At 37.9% G+C, this 21,865-nt stretch overlaps 2 protein-coding genes across 2 annotated transcripts; both read left to right on the top strand.

Moving 5' to 3' along the window:
- On the top strand, nt 1-976 carry LOC134384330 (olfactory receptor 6K2-like). Its single transcript, XM_063105870.1, is given in 2 exon segments — nt 1-944; nt 946-976. Coding segments are annotated over 2 exon segments (975 nt in total).
- Nucleotides 977-20,914: 19,938 nt separating this feature from the next.
- On the top strand, nt 20,915-21,865 carry LOC134384328 (olfactory receptor 6K2-like). The gene has a single exon (XM_063105869.1). It carries the CDS (start codon nt 20,915-20,917, stop codon nt 21,863-21,865), a length of 951 nt encoding a protein of 316 aa, XP_062961939.1.

Here is a 21,865-nt window from a genome sequence, read left to right as displayed (position 1 = left end):
ATGGAGGCCTCCAATTGGACCACTGCTTGGGAATTTATCTTCTCTGCTTTTCCTTATTCCTGGAGAGATTCTGTAGTCTGCTTTGTTCCACTGCTTTTCATCTATGTTTTCATTGTTGTGGGAAACCTGGTCATCATCACAGTGGTCCAGCTGAACACTCACCTCCACACTCCCATGTACTTCTTCATCAGTGCCCTTTCTTTCCTGGAGATCTGGTATACCACAGCCACCATTCCAAAGATGCTCTCTAGCCTGCTTAGTGAAAGGAAGAGCATTTCCTTAAATGGTTGTCTCCTGCAGATGTATTTCTTCCATTCCACAGGCATCAGTGAGGTTTGTCTCTTGACAGCTATGGCCTTTGACCGCTACCTGGCCATTTGCAGCCCTCTTCATTATCCCACTATCATGACCCCCAAACTATGTGTCCAGCTGACTTTGAGTTGCTGCATTTGTGGCTTTATTACACCCCTCGCTGAGATTGCCTGGATCTCCACACTGCCATTTTGTGGCTCAAATCACCTTGAGCATATCTTCTGTGATTTCCTCCCAGTGCTGCGCCTGGCCTGCACAGACACACAAGCCATCATCATGATTCAGGTAGTAGATATTGTCCATGCAGTAGAGATTATTATGGCTGTGATGCTCATTTTAATGTCCTATGTTGGTATTGTGGCTGTGATTCTACGTATTCATTCAGCTGAAGGCCGCCGCAAAGCATTTTCCACATGTGTCTCTCACCTCACTGTTTTTTTTCTGTTCTTTGGCAATGTGGCTCTCATGTATCTACGCTTCTCCGCCACCTACTCCTTATTCTGGGATACAGCCATTGCTCTGGCCTTTGCAGTTTTGTCCCCTTTCTTCAACCCTATTATCTATAGCCTGAGGAATAAAGAGATAAAAGAAGCAATAAAAAAGCACATGGGTCAAGCCAAGATCTTTTTTCAAAAGACCAGGGATCTCCAGTAAGATCTCTTAAGTTGGGAGTCTGTATAGTTGCTGGTTCTTCTTCATCCTTAAGCCTCAGCTGTCTTTCTTTTCCCAGCAACGTTTTATGGAAACTGGTCTGCCAAATGTCACTAATAAACAAAATTCAGTAATAGCTGAATTCAGTAGCTTCCTTTCAACCCTTATCCAATTCCACATAGTTTGGGAACTGATTTTGTTAATTAAACTTTCTGCCCCTCAGTTATTTGAGGTAGATTTATTTTGTTGAAATCATCTGGGTAAACATTTACTTTAATTTTAATACAATCAAAAGATCTGTGTTAAGTCATGATAATTTAAAAATCATCTTCATAGACTAAGTTCTCTTCTTGGTGTATCCGGTGTATATAATGGAAGAGTGGCCCTAATTACTAAATTGAATATTCAGGTATTGATCAATAAGCAGTCTAAATTACTCACTAAATAATCAGGTTTTTTTTATTGTAAGCCAAAAGATGTAATCTTTGTTTTCACTGTGATCAAATGCATTGTATATTTTAAGTAAAAAATGTAAAAAAAAAAAATCTGTTGAATGAATAAACCAACAGAGCCATGCTGCACTCTGGTTTTTCAGCCAATTGATCAACTGTATTGAACAACAGCTCTTCATTTTTCAAGCTCTCTCCTTCCTTGGCTTTAAGGATTCTGGACTCTTTCTTACCCTACCTTGTGGAGGGCTCTCTTTCTTGCTGACTTTTGCAGTCATAAATGCTTCAAAAAGGGTAATTTTCTTCATGGCCCATGCCTCATTTTGTATGGGACAGAGTTTATTGTTGTGCAACTGTTAGTAGACTTTTACCCTTCATTAGCCCATCAACACAAATCCTACAGCTGTCAGCTGAATTTCCTCACTTCTTTGCCACAAACTTCCCTCACTCTCACCCCTAAGTCTTATGATTCTTTAAAGTCAGATGAAAAGGCAGAAGTAAAGGGGAAGGTCTTATTTAAAAAAAAAAAAAAAAAAAAAAAAAAGGCCAATGCTATCTAATGAAGAGCTGAGATAGGGGAAAGAAAGAAAATGAGAGAAAAGCTGTAGATTGTGGGAGGAAGAGGTCTAGGTAAAAGAAATACTTCAGAGAATATGGTTTAAGAAAATGAGGGACAAGCAAAAAAGATATTCAAGAAGTATTGCTGGCTTTAAATAGTGTATTTTTAATACTATTTGAAAGAAATGAGTGATATGGATTGAATTATGTCCCTCAAGTTTTATGTATTAGAAGCTTGATCGCCACTGTCGCTATTAAGAAAGTGGGAAATCCTATCATGGTAATTGAAAGGTAAGGCCTTGAAGAGGTGATTAGATTCTGAGGACCTTGCTGCAATGAGCAGATCAATAATCATGGTCATGGGTGTGATTCTGAAGCCTTCAAAAGAAGATCACATGAACTCTTTCTCACTCTGCTCCACCATTTTGCCATGTGGGATCTCTGAGTTACTGCCAAGGAAGACCCTTACAAGATGTGTTCCCTGGAGTTTGGACATCCCAGTGTCCAAAACTGTAAGCAATAAATTTCATTTTCTTAAAAGTTACCCAGTTTCATGCATTTGTGTTGTAAACACAATGAGGAATGGAATTATTTTACTGATTGGTTGACTAATTATTTTAGCCATGTTTTTATAAGTTCAATATTGTTACAGAACTAATGTACATCATTCTCCATTGTATGAAAATATCACACCATTTTCTTCTCTGTTTTCTCCAGTTTTAAATTGTGTACCTTTTCCTAAATATTACCAATGTCCTTAAAAATTGATATAGCTAACACTACCTCTCTTGCATCCTTACTTTTCCACCTTCAGGCTGATCTCCTCACTGCAGACTGAGTTATTTCTTAAAATTTAGATCTGATCACTTTACTACCCTGCCTAAAAACCTTGTATGACTAAACCCATACTGACTCCAAATTACAAACATAAAGTAATTTTACTAACTAACGAGTGCATGTGTGTGTATCTATGTGTCTGTGTTGAATGAAAAATAAACCAAGCTGAAGGAAAAACGAGAAAAAGAAACAGAAAGAAGATTCATTAAGGGTTGACATTCATGTTACCTTAATATGCTCATAGTAAATACACATGATTAAGGAAAGGCATAGTTTTTGGCTTGGAGAAAACAAACTGCTAACTCGTTCTTTGTTAGCATTAAATATATTTATTTTACCAGAAACTCTGATGCATTCATTATTCGAATTTTTACTTGTAATAATAAAAAAAAAAAGGCATAATGACATTTTGGTTAACAATAGACCACATATACAATGATGTTCCCATAAGACTATAATGGCTATACCACATAGCATAGGTGTGTAGTAGGCTATACCATCTAGATTTGTGTAAGTACACTCTATGATGTTCACACAGCGACAAAATTGCCTAACAATGCATTTTTCAGAATATATCCCCATTGTTAAGTGACATATGACTGTTACATATGTTCATAATTGTAATTATATTTAGTGATAAACACAATAATGCAATTTTTACTTTTGGGGCACTCTTCATTTTTAAGATATTGTACTAAATGTCTTCAATATACATACATATACATATATATGTTGTGTGTGTGTGTGTGTGCTACTTTATAACAGTCCTTTGCATAGGTATTATTATTATTCCTCTTTTAAAAAGGAGGAAACAGTGGCTTATAAGAGTTAAGCGTGAAGGAAATGGTTAATGGACTTCTGTGGTCAGCACCCAAGGATGTGTTCACTTGGTGAAGTCGCATATGATTAAACAACCAAGAAACGTCAAGTATTGCAAACAATCATTGAGAACGTTTGACGTTGTGAGAACACTTTTTTGGGATGCTCCTAGGAGGTGCATTATAGATAACCAAGTGCTTGAGAAGGGAGGTAACGGCCTTCTCCTCTTGAGAAAAGTATAGGTAATGGCCTTCTCCTCTTGAGAAAAGTATAACAGAATTTATGCATTAATGCTTATCTCGCATGCACAAGCTTGCTAAATGTAATAAAAGCTGTAACAGCGGCTGGGTCGGCGCTACTCGCCTGAGAGAGCAGTAGCCCCCGCTCTTCACCTGCATCTCGTCTGCTGTGTCTTCCTTCGTGTCTCCAATCATTTTAATCAACATAAGTAATTTGTCTAAGGACATAAATTTAATAAGAGGCTGAGTTACTATTTGAACCCAGGTCTATCCTTCTCCAAAAGCCTTGCTCTTAATCACTATGCTACATTTCCTAATAACATGGCTATATTCTTGAAGAAATAGAGAAATGGTGTATTAGTCAGATCAGTCAGGGTTCTCCAGAGAGACAGAACCATTAGGATATCTATCTATCTATCTATCTATCTATCTATCTCTCTCTCTCTCTCTCTCTCTCTCTCTCTCTCTCTCTCTCTCTCTCTCTCTCTCTCTCTATCTGAGATTTATTATTACATGAATTGGCTCACGTGATTATAGAGACCAAGAACTCCGACGGTCTGCCATCTACAAGCTAGACAACTAGGAGAACTGGGGATATAATTCAGTTTGAGTTCAAAGGCCTGAGAACCAGAGCATTTAATGTTCAAGGGAAGAGGGATATTCCAGCTCAAACAGAAGCAAATTTCCCTTCCTTCACCTTTTTGTTCTGTTCAGCTCCTCAATGGATTGGATGATGCCTACGCGCGTTGGTGAGGGCCATCTTCTTTACTCAGTCTACTGATTTAAATGCTAATCTCTTTCAGAAACACTTTCACAGACACACCCAGAAATAATTATTTATCAACTATCTGGGTGGCCCTTAGTCCAGTCAAGTTGACACATAAAATTAACCATTACAAGCTCACTCCTTTAAACTTGGTACCCATATTTATCTCCTTAAGACATATTTAATCTCCAATTAAACACAATAACAAGGTCATAATTCTGCTTAACATAATATAACTATGCTGTGTATAACCTGAAATGCACTATTCCTTTCCCCAGAAGAGGAAGTAAAGTCCTTAAGTAATGTTTGCTCTTCTCCTACTTCATTACTTAAATAGTATGACGTAAAATTAATGACACTTAAATATTGATATGAAGCCAGTACATCTTATGTTACACAATAAGAGAATAAAAGAGAAAAGAAAACAGAGATACTTCCATAGTGTATGCATATTTATTCAGAAACATATTCATTACGAAATAAGGAGAAAATACTCATGGCAATTATAGTCTTCATTTTTTATAACTGGTCATGTTGTCATAGCTAGTATTTATAACTACATTCTTCTATGACTCATTCTTTATTCTGTTTGCCTCTGGCAAGCACCCTAGCTTGTCATGTCTCTACATAGTGGGGTGACCCAAACCTTTATTTCTCACAGATCTGGAACATTAGTAGTTCTGCCTGGGTTTATTGTTATAATTTTCCTTAACTTTAATTACAGGACATAGTAATAGAAAGAGATACCTTAAGGGATTAGATATAAATAAAAATGCATTTTTCAGATTAAGAGCTGCATAAAAGACATCAGGGTTTCATAGCAAGCAACGAAATCACATCTCATACAGCTGCTACAACTGGAGTCACCATTTGGTTAATCTCGTGATAATCACTGTCATTCTCCCAAACCTGTCTGTCTTCTGTATGGGCTAAACAGGAGAGTTAAATGGGGTTGTTGTAGAAGTCAACACCCCCTCATCTTTCAAGTCCCTGATAGTGACATTAACTTCTGCAGTCTCTCGACGGATGGAGTATTCTTTTTGATTTACTATTTTTCTACATAGAGTTCATTCTTATGGCTTCCACTTGGCCTTTTCTACTATAATATCTCTCACTCTATGAGTCAAGGAACAAATGTGGGGATTCTGCCAGCTGCTAAGTTTGTCTATTCCAACTATGCATTCTCATACTGGAGAAATAAACACAGGATAGGTTCAGGGACTCACTGGACTTACTGAGCTAAAACTCCATTGATCCTATGGCACACGTAAGCCTTTACTCTGATTAGGAGGCCACAGTGATGTTTCGGGTTTTCTAGAATCAGTATGAGTTCAGAGCTAGTGTTCAGTAGTCCCTGAAATGTTTTCATTATTTTATTTCCCCCAATGCACAGTACACTTGTACAAGATCATGGGTCTTTTTGGAAAGGGTGAGAGAAAGATTACTGAAGTCCTTCCTCATGAGGACTTGGTTACCCTTTCATTCAAGGAATTCTGGGTCTATGAACTAGTTCCAGTATGGAAATTAATTAAGGGACTGTGACTCTCTGTTTTTAAGATTTGAGTTAGACTTTTACTCATTTGACCTAGAATTTTTCTGCTTATCCAGATCAAATAAGAATTAAGTAGGCTCTCTATTTCACTGCTAGAAACACTGTGATTAACTAGCCAGTGCTATAGGTTTTTGGAAGTCAGACTATTCTAACTGCTGCTTTGGCTCTGCTGTCCTCAATGGTAACTATGCCCACCTTGCCTTTGGAAGTTGGGTGCTGCAACTTGGCTCCTGTTACCCTGAGATCCAATTATTCTCATGAACTTTAAGTTTTCCAGCTGAATGTCTGCAGTTCTTACTGTATGATCTGGACTAATAAAGCTCTTCAAGGATGTTGCAGCTTCACTCACAAACCTATTTCTCAAGGTATTGGTAAAAGGTATGTCTTCTGTACCCTTCCCCGCCATCCTGTGTGGATGAGTTGGTCTTAGATGATAAAATTTCTCAAATATTCCAGTCTCTCTAAGCCTTAGAATCCCTTCCTCTACATTAGAGGAAAGGATGTCATGCATTTCCAGTTTGTGCACTGGTCATCTTGTAGTCCATGTTTCAATCAACCAAGCAAACAGTTACATCCCTTTCTAACTTCCTGAGCTACAACACTGAATGCAGCTCATACCAATAAACTTGGCCTGATCCAACTTTGCTTTTCTTCCACTATTATCACACACACTTAATGATTATCTCCACACATGCTGTTTGGATTTCTGATTCTATAAATGAGAAAGCTCGAGAAGTTCTTTTGGACTGTAGTCATGGGTCACATTTTATACCTTATCTTTAGGGCCATCCTGGGACTGGAGTCTAGTTACAGGCCTAGAAAATAAGGGAAGTATTGGAGGAGGGTTCTGAGGAAAACTAGCATTGTCCTGTATGGCAATTTCCTTAGACAATGCAGGGTTAATCACTCCAGAGAAAAGTGGAAAGGCACTGTGCATGGGGAGGCTGCTTCCACTGGCAAAAGGAATTCATCAGAATTTAGGAGGTCAGTGTTACTAGTTTCATCAGGATTTTCCACACATGCCCATCTCAAATTACAGAATCCTATTCTTTCCCAATCAATTCCCTTAGTGTAACAGTAGACATCCGGAAAGGCTGAGAATTTAGCCATTCACAGAATGAGGTTCTGCATTTGATTTTTACCAACTTTAGCCCTGCAACCAGAGGAGATAGATTTGTCTTTCAGGGCACACCTGGAAGCTCGTAGGAGAACCAGATAAGCTGGTAGTGTAATTCAGTCCAAGTCCAAAGGCCAGAGAACCAGCAGCACCAATGTCAAAAGGCAGGAGAAGAGAAATGTTTCATCTCTAAACAGAAGCAAATTTGCCTTTCCTGTACTTCTTGGTCTAGTCAGGTTCTCAGTGAATTGTATGACGCACACCCACATTGGTGAGGGTGATTTTCTTTACCCAATCTATTGATTCGAATGCTAATCTCTTCTAGAAGTACTCTCACAGACACACCCAGAAATAATGTTTTATGGGCTATCTGGGCATTCCTTTGCCCTGTCAAACTGACACAAATTTAACCATCAGTAGAGAAGACTTACTTCTCAGCAACTAAACATCATAGACAATCCCTGAGCTCCTTGTTATTACTATTAAAATACTTCATGTATTTCTTCAAAAATCATTTAAAAATACCTACTATGTGCAGGGGAATGTGGTAAGTGCTGGAACAACATGAGTTCAAGGTAGATTCTCCGATATCCAGAAACTCATAATTTAGAGGGAATCAGAGCTTAAGAAATAGAAAAAAATGGATTTTTTTTTTGCTTTTTCTCATCCAATAAGCAAGCACTATCTACTCTTTCCACAGTAAAAAAGTCAGAGTGCATAAGATTAGCAAAAGTCTTCAATAAGTGGTAAGATAAAATAAAATACTTTTAATATTTTTATTAAAATATAGAGCTGTCCTGACATTTTGTCTTTTCTAGCTTATGCTTGGTGGAGATCAGCTATGTCACTACTCTTTTATTCTTGAAACTCGATAAAAGCAAAAACTCTTATTTAAGAGGATACTATTAAAACGGTAGAGAATAGATACCAGAATACCATTTCTCAGTAATTCCTTGCTATTTATTGTTGCTGAAAATTTAATGACTTTCACTGTTTTGCTATTTAATCCATGCTTCCTTATCTTATACACTTTTTAGTCAGTACTTTGTCATTTTTGGAAAACTGCTGCAAAAAAATCAAAGATGTTCCCCAAACTTGCCAGTATGAAGAAATTCATGGGGATCTCAGAATTTGCCCTGAAAACGCATTTTTCCCTTATTACTTGGAATCTCAGATGAAGCTACAACTAGGACAATTTGTCACCTGCCCCATCCCAAGCAAAACTTATGATTCCACAGTCCCAGACTGTGGTTGCTACTTTGGTGGCATTATCGTGCACTTCCTAGAAAATGCATGGGGAATTAACCAAACTGTCAAATTGTGGCACAAAGAAAACTGAAAATATCTTCCTAGACTTTGCTCTGATGTTGAGTCTGGCCCTAATGTACACTAGCAGAAAATGATGGCCAAGGGTGAGGATAACATTTAAAGGGGAAGTTGTAGTGATATCTTGCAGGTGGAACTAGAATCATTTTTTCAAAAAAAAAGCAGCTATCAGCTTTATGTATGCATTGTGTACATTTTATCTCTCTCTCAAATCTCACTATTTATAGTCTGAGGGATTAAAAAGATGATAAAAAGATTAAAAGGATGATAAAAGTGCTATATACACATAAAAATTCTCACATATAATATGGGCTAATAAAAATTCAGCAGAGTCTTATTAAGCATAAACTTGAGAATTACGTACTGAAAGCCCTTCATAACTAATGAAGCGTTTAATCTGAAGGTTACTATTTATGTGCAATGTTAATGATTTTCCATACCTTTTCAAATATCAAAAATTTTATCTGTGTGAATTTATTAAACAACTTATTACTGACCAGTTTTTACCTGTCAGGTATTATGGTAAGTTATGAGCAATGATACAACATTTGTTCTACAGAAGCTTCCACTAAAGAATTGGAGAGAAGTTCTTAACAGTACAATGTAAAAAGTAATAACAAAAAAAATCATCAAATAATAGTGGAAGTAGTAACTGTGCTTGGTGAATCAAGAAAAACATCAGGAGAGCAGTGGAAAAAGATGTCAAGGTAGGATTCTCCAGCAATGTTCCCACCACAAAAACATCAATTTGAACAACTACCCCCACACAAAAAGACTTCACAAGAGCTAAGAAAACCAGGTGATTAATTATAGTACCCTATTTTAGCATAATAATAAAAAAATGCACTGACAAGTGTGGGAAGGACAGTTTACATTACCCACACCACTCATCTCCCTATACCAGGCAGTGCATCATGAAGGGGAACTGTGTGCTTGGGGGAAAGAGAATGACATAAGTATAGAACTTTTGTTTGGAACTCAGTACTGGGCCCACAATACTAAAACCTAGCACTGAGTAGAACCCCTCAGACTCTGACACCACTACCCAACTCAATGTCAGATGGGAACCCATGGTGCCAGTAGAATGAACTCACATGTTGCCTTACATTACTGCCAGCTGAACACAGTGGCCTTGGACACCTAATAAAACTCAGCTACAGACAAGCCATAGCAGCTAATGGGCCTTAGGCACACTCTGGTGCTGTGTTGATCTTGGCAATCATGGGCTTTGGGTGCAACCCAAGCCTCAGCAGCCACAGGATTGCCCACATCAGTTCTCCTACAACCCCATGCAGCACAGAGCAAAGAGAGAAACTATCTGTTTTGGAGAAGAAGAAGGAAGTAAACTCTGGACTTTGCCTTATAATCCAGTACCTGATGAATCACAGTAAAACCCAGCACCAGGCAGAACCCCACAAAATCTGACATCAGACTGGTACTTGCAAGTGGAGATTCTAGACCCACCCCAGTGCCAGATAGTCACCCATGGACTCTAGGTCAGGTCCACATCACTGCTGGTCAACTACAGTGGCTTCAGGCCCAGAATAAACTTCAGTTATAAACAGGCCATAGTGGCCACAGGATTTAGGTGTGGCCCAGTGCTGAGCTGGTCTTGATAGCAGTGAGCATTTGATGCAACCCAGCACTGTATCAGCCTGAGCAGCCACAACTGTCCTAAGCTTAGGGTACACCCTAGTGCTGCAACTGTTGAAGCAGTCACAGAGTTAGGCACCTCACTAATTAACCTGCCCTAAACCTTTAGTCAGGTTACTGCTTAAGAAAGATTCATAACAAAGGCAGACTGTGAAGACTGAATTAAGTACCCATGTCAATGCACTGAAATCAATGCACACAACAAGGATCAAAGTCAATCAGGAGACATGATGTCCTCAAACAGACAAGATAAGGTGACTGACTCTAAAGAGATGGAGATGGAAAGAATACTTGAAGAATTCAAAATAGGTGTTTTAAGGAAGTTCAGAAAACTTCAAGAAAATAGATAAACGATTCAGAAATTTATCAGAGAAATTTAAAAGAGCAATTGAAGTAACAGCACCAAAACAAACAGAAATCTTTTAGCTGGAAAATGTAATCAACAAAATAAAAAACTCAATATAGAGCATCAACAGAAGAATTAATTAATCAAAGACAGGAATCTGTGAAATGAAGTGCTCCAGGATCCCAGAGTGGGAGGGGGATGAGATCTTCAGCCACTTACCCTCAGTGTCTACGTGCAGCCCAGCCAGGACCAAGCCACCACCAGAATCCCTCTGAGCTTCTCTTTCAGAATGAGGGGGTGTGCCATGGGTCTCAATCAACCCCCTTCCCTCTTCTTCATCCTTCCACCCTATCTCCCTCCTCCTTACCCTCTCCTTCTCCATCCCTGCATTTACATTTAGAATGTAAAAAAAATAATAATAACAATAGTAAATAAATATTTTTAAAAAATCTGTGAATTAAAAAGCAGATTAATTGAAAATAACAGTCAGAGGAGAAAGAAAGAAAAAAGAATGAAAAGGAATGAAGAAAAATTATGGGACTTACAGGATAGCATCAAAAGATTAAATATACAGTTTATTTGTGTTCAAGAAGGAGTAGAAAGAGACAAAGCAGTAGAGCACTTATTAAAAAAAATAATTTCCAAAAACTTCTCAAGCATGGTGAAAGATATAGATATCCAGATACAAAAAGCTCAAAGGTCTCCAGCCAGATTCAATTCAAATAAGACTACCTCGTGATGTATTATAAACAAACTACCAAAGACCAAAGACAAAGAGAGGATTCTGAAAGCAATAGAGTAAAGAAGAAAATAACATATAAAGGAGTGTTTGTGGACTGGAAGAATTAATATTTTTAAAATTTTCATACTGCCCAAAGAGAACTAGAGATTCAATGCAATCTCTATCAAATACCAGTGGCATTCTTCACACAAATGCTGGTGAGTATATGGAGAAAGGAGAACCCTTCTATGTTGTTGGTGGGACTGTAAATTAGAGCAGCCATTATAGAAAATGGTGTGGAGTTTCCTCAAACAGCTACAGATAGAACTCCCATACAATCCATTCATCCCACTACTGCATAAATACCCAAAGAAATGGAAATCATCATGTTGAAGGGATACCTGTACTCCCTTGGTTATTACAGCTCTGTTTACAGTAGCCAAGAGTTGAAACCAACCTAAATGTCCATCATTGGATGACTGGATAAGGAAAATGTGATATATTCACCCAATGGAATACTACTCTGCTGAAAAAAAAAAAAAAAGAATTACTGCTGTTTTCAGCAACATGGATGAACTTAGAGAGAACTATGTTAAATTAAATAAGCCAGGCACAGAAAGAGAAATACACATGTCCTCAACTTATAAGTGGGAGCTAAAAATAAGTAAGTAAGTAAGTAAGTAAGTAAGTAAAAGTAAGTAAGTAAGTAAGTAAGTAAGTAAGTAAGTAAGTAAGTAAGTAAGTAAGTAAGTAAGTAAGTAAGTAAGTAAGTAAATAGAAATAGAAAGAAAGATACAAGAATCACAATAATATGTTGAATGTTCAAATGAGGAGAACAGAACTGAGGTTACCATAGGTAGTAAGGAAGACAGAGAGGGGGTTAAAGGAGGAATTGGTAAAGGGCTATGAAAACTGATTACATTTTATAATGTTGAATATACTAATTATCCTTATTTCAACCTTGCATATTACACACAGGTATTGATATTTAACACTGTAATCCAGAAATATGTGCAATCAATTACATTCCATTAGAAAAATAAAAGGAATAGAAAAAACAATTTTAAAATTATTAGGGAATGACAAAATACCTTAAATGACCAAAGCAATCTTGAGCAAAAAAAAAAAACCAAAAAAAAAACCACCAAAAAAAAAAAAAAATCCTGGAGGTATCACACTCCCTGATTTCAAATTACACTACAAAGTTATAGTAACCAAAGCAACAGGATTCTGCCATAAACATAGACACATAGACCAATAGAACATAATGGAGAGCTCAACAATAAATCCAGGCATATACAGTCAATTGATTTTTAATTTAATTTAGTTTTTTAAAATTTTATTTTATTTTATTTTACATCTCAAAATAAATTGTATTTGATTTTCATGCCTCTTTACCCATTCCTTTCCACCCACTCTCCTCCACCCCCCCCCCGCCCATACCCACATTGTATCTGTGCACTTGGCTTAAATAGTTCAAAGAATTTTTATGGTTATTCTGCCTTTTACCCCCGACCCTTTATTTGTTTTTGTGTTCATTTATTTATTAAATTTAGCTCCCACAAATAAGTGAGAATGTGTGGGATTTCTCTTTCTGTGCCTGACTTGTTCCACTTAATATAATTTTCTCTAAGTCCATCCATGTTGTTGTGAATGGTAGTATTTCATTCTTTTTTATAGCAGAGTAGTATTCCATTGTGCAGATGTACCACAGTTATACTGATATTTGTTTAGTTGTCTTAAGTATCTTTTGTTCCTTTCTTTCAAATTTTCTGTTTGTCTTCTTTATTTGTTGGTTTCTTGGGGTGATAGATAAACTATTTTTTCTCTGTTTTGTTAGCATTTTTGTTTTGCTGCTAGGTATTGTTCTTTCTTGTGTATTCATGGCAGTGATGGTTGTTTTTGTGGTCTCAAACCCAGTACTTCCTTGAGAATTTCTTGTAGGGCTGGTCATGTGGTAGTAAACTACCACCATTTTTGTTTGTCTGAGAAATATACTATTTGTCCCTCATTTTGGAAGGATAGCCTTGCTGGGTAAAGTATTACTGTCTGGCAATTTTTGTCCTTTAGTGTTTTGAATATATCATCCCATTCTTTTCTGGCTTTTAGAGTTTCTGATGAAAAGTCTGATGTTAGTCTGATTGGGGCTCCCTTATAGGCCACTTCTATCTTGCAGCTTTTAAGATTCTCTCTGTCTTTGATTTTTCGTCTGTTTCATTATCATGTTTTGGAGTGGACCTTTTTGGATTGAATATGTTTGGTGATCTTTGGGCTTCTTGAATCTGGGGATCTGTGACTTTCCCGGTACCTGAGAAGTTTTCTGCTACTATCTTATTAAGTATGTTTTCAATGCCATTTCCTCGCCCCCACCCTTCTGGAATACCCATGATTATGATATTTGCACACTTAAGGTTGTCAGTTGTCTCTCTTAAATTTTCTTCAATTTTTTTGATTCATTTTTTCTTTTTTCTAGCCTGTGACAATTCAAACAGCCTGTCTTGGAGTTCAGAAATTCTCTCTTTTGCTTGTTTAAGTCTGCTGGTTAACCTCTCTGTTGTATTTTGTATTTCATTGAATGAATCCTTCACCTCTATAAGCTCAGCTACATTCTTTTTCAAGGCATTGATTTCTTTGTACGTTTCTTCTTTCAGATCCTGTATGTTTTTTCTCATTTCATTATGTTGTTCCACTGAGTTTTCTTGTATCTCATTTAGATTCCTTAGAATATTTACTCTAAATTCCTTGTCTGTCACTTCAAAGACTTCCTGTTCTATAGGATCTAGCACTTTTAAGTTATTAATTTCCTTTGGTGGTGATGTACTTTCTTGATTTTTCATATTTCTGGTTTCATTCCTTTGGTGTTTTGTCATTGTGGCCAGGGGTATCACAGTTCACTTGTTTCACTCTGGTGTATGGCTTGGATCCTGAAGGTCAGTTGCTTCTGGACAGCAGAAACCAGCCTGGATCAGAAGTCTCTCCCCACCTTCCTTCACCAGCTTGTCAGGCTCAAGGCTTGGAAGCCCATGCCTCTCAGGTCACTCACAGAGACGGATGGCCTGCGCCAGATGTGCCGCCCCACCTGCATTCCCCAGCTTGACTGAATCGGGGCTTAGGATCCCAGAACCTCTCAGGTTGCTCATGGAGATGAGTTGGCCTGGGCTGAGAGTCCCGCCCCTGCCCTGCCTGTCTTCTCTGGCCAGCAGGCCCAGGGCATGTCAGCCCAAAAGCTCTAAAGCTCTAAAGTCTCTTTAGGAAATGGGGAGCATCCTGAACAGGGGTCCCATGGTTGGTGGCTCCTATCTGTTCTAGCACAGATTTCGGGTCTTCTGTTGCTGCTCCTCAAAAGCTGCAAATTGTTTGCTCTGTGGGAGAGAGTGACACCAGCAACCGACTACTCCGCCATCTTGACCCCTAGTCAATTGATTTTTGACAAAGGTGCCAGGAACTTACAATGAAAAACAAAACAAAACAAAACAAACAGTTGCTTTTAAAAATGGTATAGGAAAAACTATATCCACATTAAGGAGAATAAAATTAATTCGGACCTTATCTCTCACCATATACAGAAGTTAACTCAAAATGAATCAAACACTTAAGTTTAAGACCTGAAACAATGAAACTACGAACTAAGAAGACAAAAAGACAAGGGAAAGTTTAGAGTTTCTTAGAGATTGGTTAAATGGTTGTAATTGGAATGCTGACAAAAATGTGAATATTAAAGGCCATTCTGAGGAGGTCTCAGATGGAAATGAGAAATTTATTACAAATGCGGCAAAGGTCACCTTTGTTACACAGTTGCAAAGACTCAGTTTCACTGTGTCCATGCCCTAGAGCTTTGTAGAAGACTGAATTTAGGAGTGATATCTGGCAGAGGAAATTTCTAAGCAGCAAAACATCCAGACAGGTGTGTGTCTACTTCTAACAAAGACATGACCTAAAGACAAAATTATAATTAAAAGAGAAACAGAGCATAAAGATTTAGAAAGTTTACAGCCTGACCATATGGCAGAGAATGAGAGAGCATTTTTAGTAAAATGATAGAAAGGAATAGCAGAGGGATTGATGGCTAAAGATATTAACATGGCTATAAGGCAGCCTGATACTAAGAGCCAAGACTATGGAAGAAAGAACCAAAGGCATTTCATAAATCTTTGAGGCTACTCCTCCCATCATAGACCCAGAGGCCTAGGAGAACTGAATGGTTCTGGGAGACAGACCTGGGGCACCACTGCCATGTGCCACCTTAGATGCTGTTCTCTGCATCCCAGCCAGCATCTCCAAATGGTGTTTGTGTTGCTGTTCTGGAGAGCACAAGCCATAAGCTTTGGCAGCATGTAGGTGGTTAAGTCTGCAGGCTTACAGAATGCACGAACTAAGGAGGCATGGCAGCCTCCACCCAGAGGATGTCAGAGGATATATGGAAGTGCCTGGGGCCCCAAGAAGAGACATGCCTCAGGGATAGAGCCACTATGAAGAGCATCCACTAGAAAAATGCACAGCAGAAATGTGGGCTTGGAGACCCTGCAGAAAGTCAGCATCATGGTAATGCCTAGTAAATCCATGGGAGCAGGGCCGTCTCCAGGATGTGAGCTGAGCCCAGCAAAGTAATATGGCCTGTGCTGCCAGAGGACTTGGGAGCCCACCCTCTAACTAGTGTGCAGAGGATGCCAGACAAAGAGTCAAAGGAGATTTTTCTCCAGCTTTAAGATTTAATACCTGCCCTGCTGTGTTTTAAACTTGCTTGGGGCCAGTTACCCCTTCCTTTTGGTTCATTTCTTCCCTTTGGAATGGAATTTATACTCTATGTTTGCCCATTATTATATCTTGGAAGTAGATAAATGGGAGGAGTTTTGCCTGGAGTTTCAGATGAGACTTTGGATTTTGAACTTTTAAATTGGTGCTATAACAAGCTAAGACTTTTGGGATGATCGAGATGGAATAATTGTATTTTGCATATGAGAAAGACATGAGTTGTGTGGGGTGAGGAGCAGAATGATATAGTTTGGATATGTTTGCCCCCCAAAGCTTATGTTGAAATCTGCCCAATGAGGCAGTGCTAAAAGGTACAGCCTAGTGGGAGCTGTTTCAATCATGGGTTCAGAACTCTCAGGAATAGATTAATGCTCTCCAGGGGTGGAGGTATGGGGCTGAGTGAGTTCTCACTCTATTAGTTCACAGAAGAGAAAGTTGTTGCAAAGGACTCTGGCACCTCCCTCCCTCCCTTTCTTGCTTGCTGTCTCATCATGTGCTCTTCATGAACACACCTGCTGCTGTACCACCTGCTATGAGTGGAAGCAGCCTGAGGCCTGCACCAGATGCAGCTGACCCAGAACTGTGAGCCAAATAAAACTCTTTTCTTTATAAATTATCCAGTCTCAGGTATTCATTATAGCAACAGAAAAACAAACGAATACAGTGACTGACTTCCAAAGTGGCCAGTTCAAATGACTTCTTTTGCAATAACAAACTATTCTCAGATTCTTTAATAAAAATTGCTATTTTCATGAGAAAGTCAAATGTTAATTACATCAATTTGCTATGGTATATTTCCTTAGCATACAATCGAGAATAACTACGAGGACTGCCAGCATGTGCTTATTATGCAAGTGATGTTAAAAGAGTATTTGAAACCCAAAGTGAGTCCAAATGCCATTTGGCTTCTACAACGGAATATCCCAATATTGAATGTATTTGTCACACTTGCTTTCCAGCTCCTCAGATTTTTCCTGTTGGTACCAATATGCTTAAGGTAAGTAATCAGGTCATAGACAGCAAAAACACATGGTGATCACGTTCAGCTTGCTTTGGATTATATCTCAGAGGGAGAAGGTAAAAACTGATGTATAATAAAAAAGAGTCTAGGTAGGGAAAAGTAAAGGAAGCTCAATTAGGTATTTGAGTAGTCTACAAAAAAGACAAGAAAACCAAGACAAGAAGCTGTTTATCTCTTTGCTGTTCTCGTGTTACCTAATCCTTTTTTCTTTTACCCTTTTCCTTTTGCCCTTAGACCTTTCTCTTTGGATTTTTCCCCAACCTTTTCAAAGTCTGGACTACACCATGACCTGGAGACTTAGTGAGTGAGGTGTAAGAAAGCTGTTAAAATAGCATCTCTAGTTGCAAGTCAATTTATTTTTCTTAACTAGTCTTAAGGGAATAGACTACTTTCTTTTGTTTTGATACTCCAAATCCCCAGATATTCTGGAAGAAAACCCCAGGGGTTGAAAATCAAGTTACTCATAATCTCTAAAAAAGTCTGTGGCAGTGTGTGTTCTATCCTATTTGCAAGAAAAATGCAGAAGAGATTTCTGGACAGAAGTGAGTGTAAGGCTTGATGTCAGAAAGCTCAAAGCAGTACCATGAATTTAGTAGAAAATATCTTCCTCTAACTATAGCTTCATTGGCTAAGAGATAGGATTCAGAACACTTTGAGGAGGAGAAAAAGTGGATTTAGCCAAACATACCAAGGATAAAAAAGGTATAATATATGTATGTGTTGGATGTGCAAGGTGTAGGGCAAGTGTAGAAAAATATAAGTTTCCCTTTTAACTTGTAGGTTGTAGTGTGTACAAAAGACCACTTTGTTCATGAGCATGAAGGCTCAGGCCTGGTTTTAACAAGAATTATTGTCTATAAAATAATTTTTCTTTGGGTTACCTCACCTAATCCTTGAAATGAACTTGTTTGCTGTATATTATCATACCCATTGTATAGATTTTAAAAAATTGAGGTGAACGGACTTGTCTAAGGTCAGAAGGTTGGTTAATGACAGAACAGGTAACCAAAACAAGTCCTGACTTTAAATTGCATGCTTTTCTTACTACAGCAACACTTAGCAATACTGTCTCAACATTGCTGATCATGCTGTGCTTAAACTCTTTATAATAAACACAATTTTTTCTTATTCATTCCACTAGGGAATGAGAATAAATAATGACTATGATTTATAACTAACATTTAGTATCTCTGTGTGCCAACAACATGGTATTTTTATATCAATTACTTTAATGCTTACAACATTGATGAGGTGGTCTCGTCATTTCTAGTTTTCTGTTGAAAACACTGAGACAAAAAGAAGACAAATAACTTCCACAAAAAACATTGTAGAGCAAGGACTTGAACCCCAGCACTATGACTCCAGAGACACTGAGCAGTTACTTCTTTGAAGTCTCACTGTACTTAATCTGTACCTCTCTTGTGACTATGATTGCTTTCTATGTTGAATTGTTATTAATGCACCCAGTTTGAAGTATGCTAGTCATTGATTAGCATCTGCATTGCCCCCTGTGTCTAGCACTGTACTCTATGCAATGATGGCGTCAATAAATGACTGTTGAATTAATTCATGATTTCTTATTTTCTGTATGGTTCCATCTATGAAGAATACAAAAGGGAAATTTGGTAAGAGTTGCCTCTACCTTTTTGACATTTTCTTGGTCTTGTTCAGCTTTTCAGCAGTTTGAAAAATGGATTTTCAGAAGTTTGGCTCTTTAAGCAGAGGGTCTGGATTACTAGGAAAAAAACTGATTTGCATAAACAGTTTTCAGTTAATTTATTTTACAATAATTAAGTATGTATAGACAGTTTAAAACTTCATTGCAGGCAAGAGTCTTTCAAACGTTGCTCATTTTGCAGCTAGGAAACTATATGCTAAGATATATTACTTTTAATTCCAAGATTTTATCTTTCATCACTAGTTTAACTTATTTATTTTCACATATTCATAGCCTGATTCTATCAACACTTTCACCACATGTCCTCTATAATATGAGAGTATAGTTTCCTGATTACAACTGTCTTGTTAGCCATAGGGACTTTGAAATAATTCCCCTTTGAGCATTAAGGGGAGATTGTTCCATGGAAAAAAACAATACGGGAGGAGCAGAAAAGATATATATCAGTTAGAATTAATCAATCAATCACTACATGTCTTTCCTGTCCCAGTTGCTATTTTGCTATTGCAGGCATTTCATATATAACTGAACAAAAAAAGAAAAAAAAAAGGAAAAATCATTGTCCTCATGGAGCCTAAATATGAACAGATGGTAGACAATAACCTAAATAAAATATAATTGTATATTCAATAAAATGTAATTGTATATAGTAATATGTGATATGGAAAAATAATAAGATTTGGTTAGGAAATAGGGGGCCTGGGGTTGGGGTTGGGCTGTGATTAATTTTAAATACAGTCATCAATAATGGTCTCCTTCAGCAGGTAATATTTGAGCAATGACTCAAATAAATGCAGAAAAAAAGTGCCAGACATGCAGATATTTTAAAGAAGAATGTCTTAAGAAAAATGAATGAATGTTCAAAGGCTCTGATGTATTGGAGCATTTTATATGGCATGTGGATAGAATGACCAGGGTTGTGTGGAGAAGTAGATGAAGTCATAAAATCATAGCAGGGCAAAATCACGCCAAAAATAAAAAAAGATTTTAAAGGCTTTTGGCTTTCACTTGGGGTGAAGTGTGAAATTATTGGAGGGTTTTTTAGCAGAAAAATTACATTATCTAATTTACCTCTTAATAGAATCTCTCTCACTGTGGTGCTGAGGCTATTGCAAGAATTCAGGCAAGGGCTGATACCTTGGATCAGGGTGACAGTGTGAATGTGTTAAGAAGTAATTTGATTCTGGATATAATTTAAAGGTATAGCTGAGAGAATTTGCCATGATACAGAAAGTGCAAACTTAATTACTATGGGAGTGCCAATAAGAGAAAAAATTTAATCTAACCAGAATTATTTGTAGTAATGTGTTAGTCTGTTCAGGCTGCCATAACAAAATACCACAGACTGAGTGGGTTAAACAGCAGTCATTTATTTTCTCACAGTTCTGGAGGTTGGGGAGTCCAAGATCAAAGTGCCAGCTGTTTCAGCTGCTGGTGAGGGCTCTTTTCCTGGCTTGTACATAGCCACTTTCCCACTGTGTCCTCACACTGTAGAGAGTAAGAAGAAATCTGCTTCCTCTTCCTTTTCTTATGAGGGCAAAAGCCTTAGTGCATAAATGTCTCACTCTTACAACTTCATTTAATTTTTGTCATGTGCTCACTGCTAGCTCCAGTTACAGTTACATTGGTGGTTAGGGTTTCAGCATATGAATTTGCGAGGGGGGGGACACAAACTTTTATTCCATAATAAGGGAGGTAATATTTTAGCTGAACCCTGATGTATTCTTCTTTTGAGAAGAAAAGTGATTAATAAAGATGGGAGAAGATGAAGGATATAAATTGTTTTTAAACACAAAAATGTAAGAAGAAATTCTGATAATTAGAAGCATGCTCTTGGGTAGCAGAGTCAATTGACCATTAAACCTGAATCTTATAGTGGGGCTGACTAGGAGAAATATAGCAATTTACATATTTGGAACATTGGCCCTTTTATAGTGATCCTTCTCATTCTGGCATATGGCATAGCACATGGAACATAGTAGCCACTCACCAAATATTTAAATGAGCAAATGAAATATATAATAAATGAACTGAACGTTCAATTAGTTTGCTAAACTAGACATCCAGAAGCCTCGTTTCTTTAATTTTTGTTTTTCTTTTGCCCTGTAGTTGAAAGGATGAGAAGTAAGAATCAGACAGCAGTGATTGAATTTGTATTCACTGGCTTTCCTCACATGCAGGAAGGTGGTCTCTTGTTCTTTATCCTCCTGCTCCTTATTTATCTGTTCATCATCATTGGAAACCTTATGGTCTTCTTTGCCATCAAACTGGATTCCCGCCTGCATACCCCCATGTATTTCTTCATCAGTGTTCTCTCTTTCCTGGAGATCTGGTATACCACATCCACCATTCCCAAGATGCTCTCCAATCTAGTCAATGAGCAGAAGACCATCTCCCTAGCTGGTTGCCTCTTACAGATGTATTTCTTTCACTCCCTTGGCATCACTGAGGTTTGCTTGCTCACCACCATGGCTATGGACAGATACCTGGCCATCTGTAATCCCCTTCATTATGCCGCAATCATGACACCTCAACTCTATACTCAGCTGACTCTAGGTTGTTTCTTTTTTGGTTTCTTCACGCCACTCCCTGAGATTGCTTGGATATCAACACTGCCATTTTGTGGTCCAAATCAAATTCAGAATATCTTTTGTGACTTTGATCCCATCCTGAATCTAGCATGCACGGACACTGGATCAATTGTATTAATTAAGGTTGTGGATGTTGTACATGCTGTGGAGATCATCATGGCTGTAATGCTTGTGGCTTTGGCTTATGTCCATATCATTGCAGTAATCCTAAGAATCCGCTCTGCTGATGGACGCCGAAAGGCCTTTTCCACCTGTGCTTCCCATCTTGCTATTTTCTTGATATTTTTTGGAAGTGTGGCTCTGATGTACTTGCGCTTCTCTGCCAAGTACTCCTTTTTCTGGGACACAGCCATCAGCCTAATGTTTGCAGTGCTGTCACCATTCTTCAACCCAATCATCTACAGTCTAAGGAATAAAGAGATCAAGGAAGCCATAAAAAAATACATGTCAATCTACTATATTCACACATCTTATTAA

The sequence above is a fragment of the Cynocephalus volans genome, chromosome 8, assembly GCF_027409185.1.
Source record: "Cynocephalus volans isolate mCynVol1 chromosome 8, mCynVol1.pri, whole genome shotgun sequence".
NCBI classification, from domain to species: domain Eukaryota; kingdom Metazoa; phylum Chordata; class Mammalia; order Dermoptera; family Cynocephalidae; genus Cynocephalus; species Cynocephalus volans.
The sequence above is the reverse complement of the archived record's forward strand: the minus strand, read 5'-3'. Positions and strand labels throughout refer to the sequence as shown.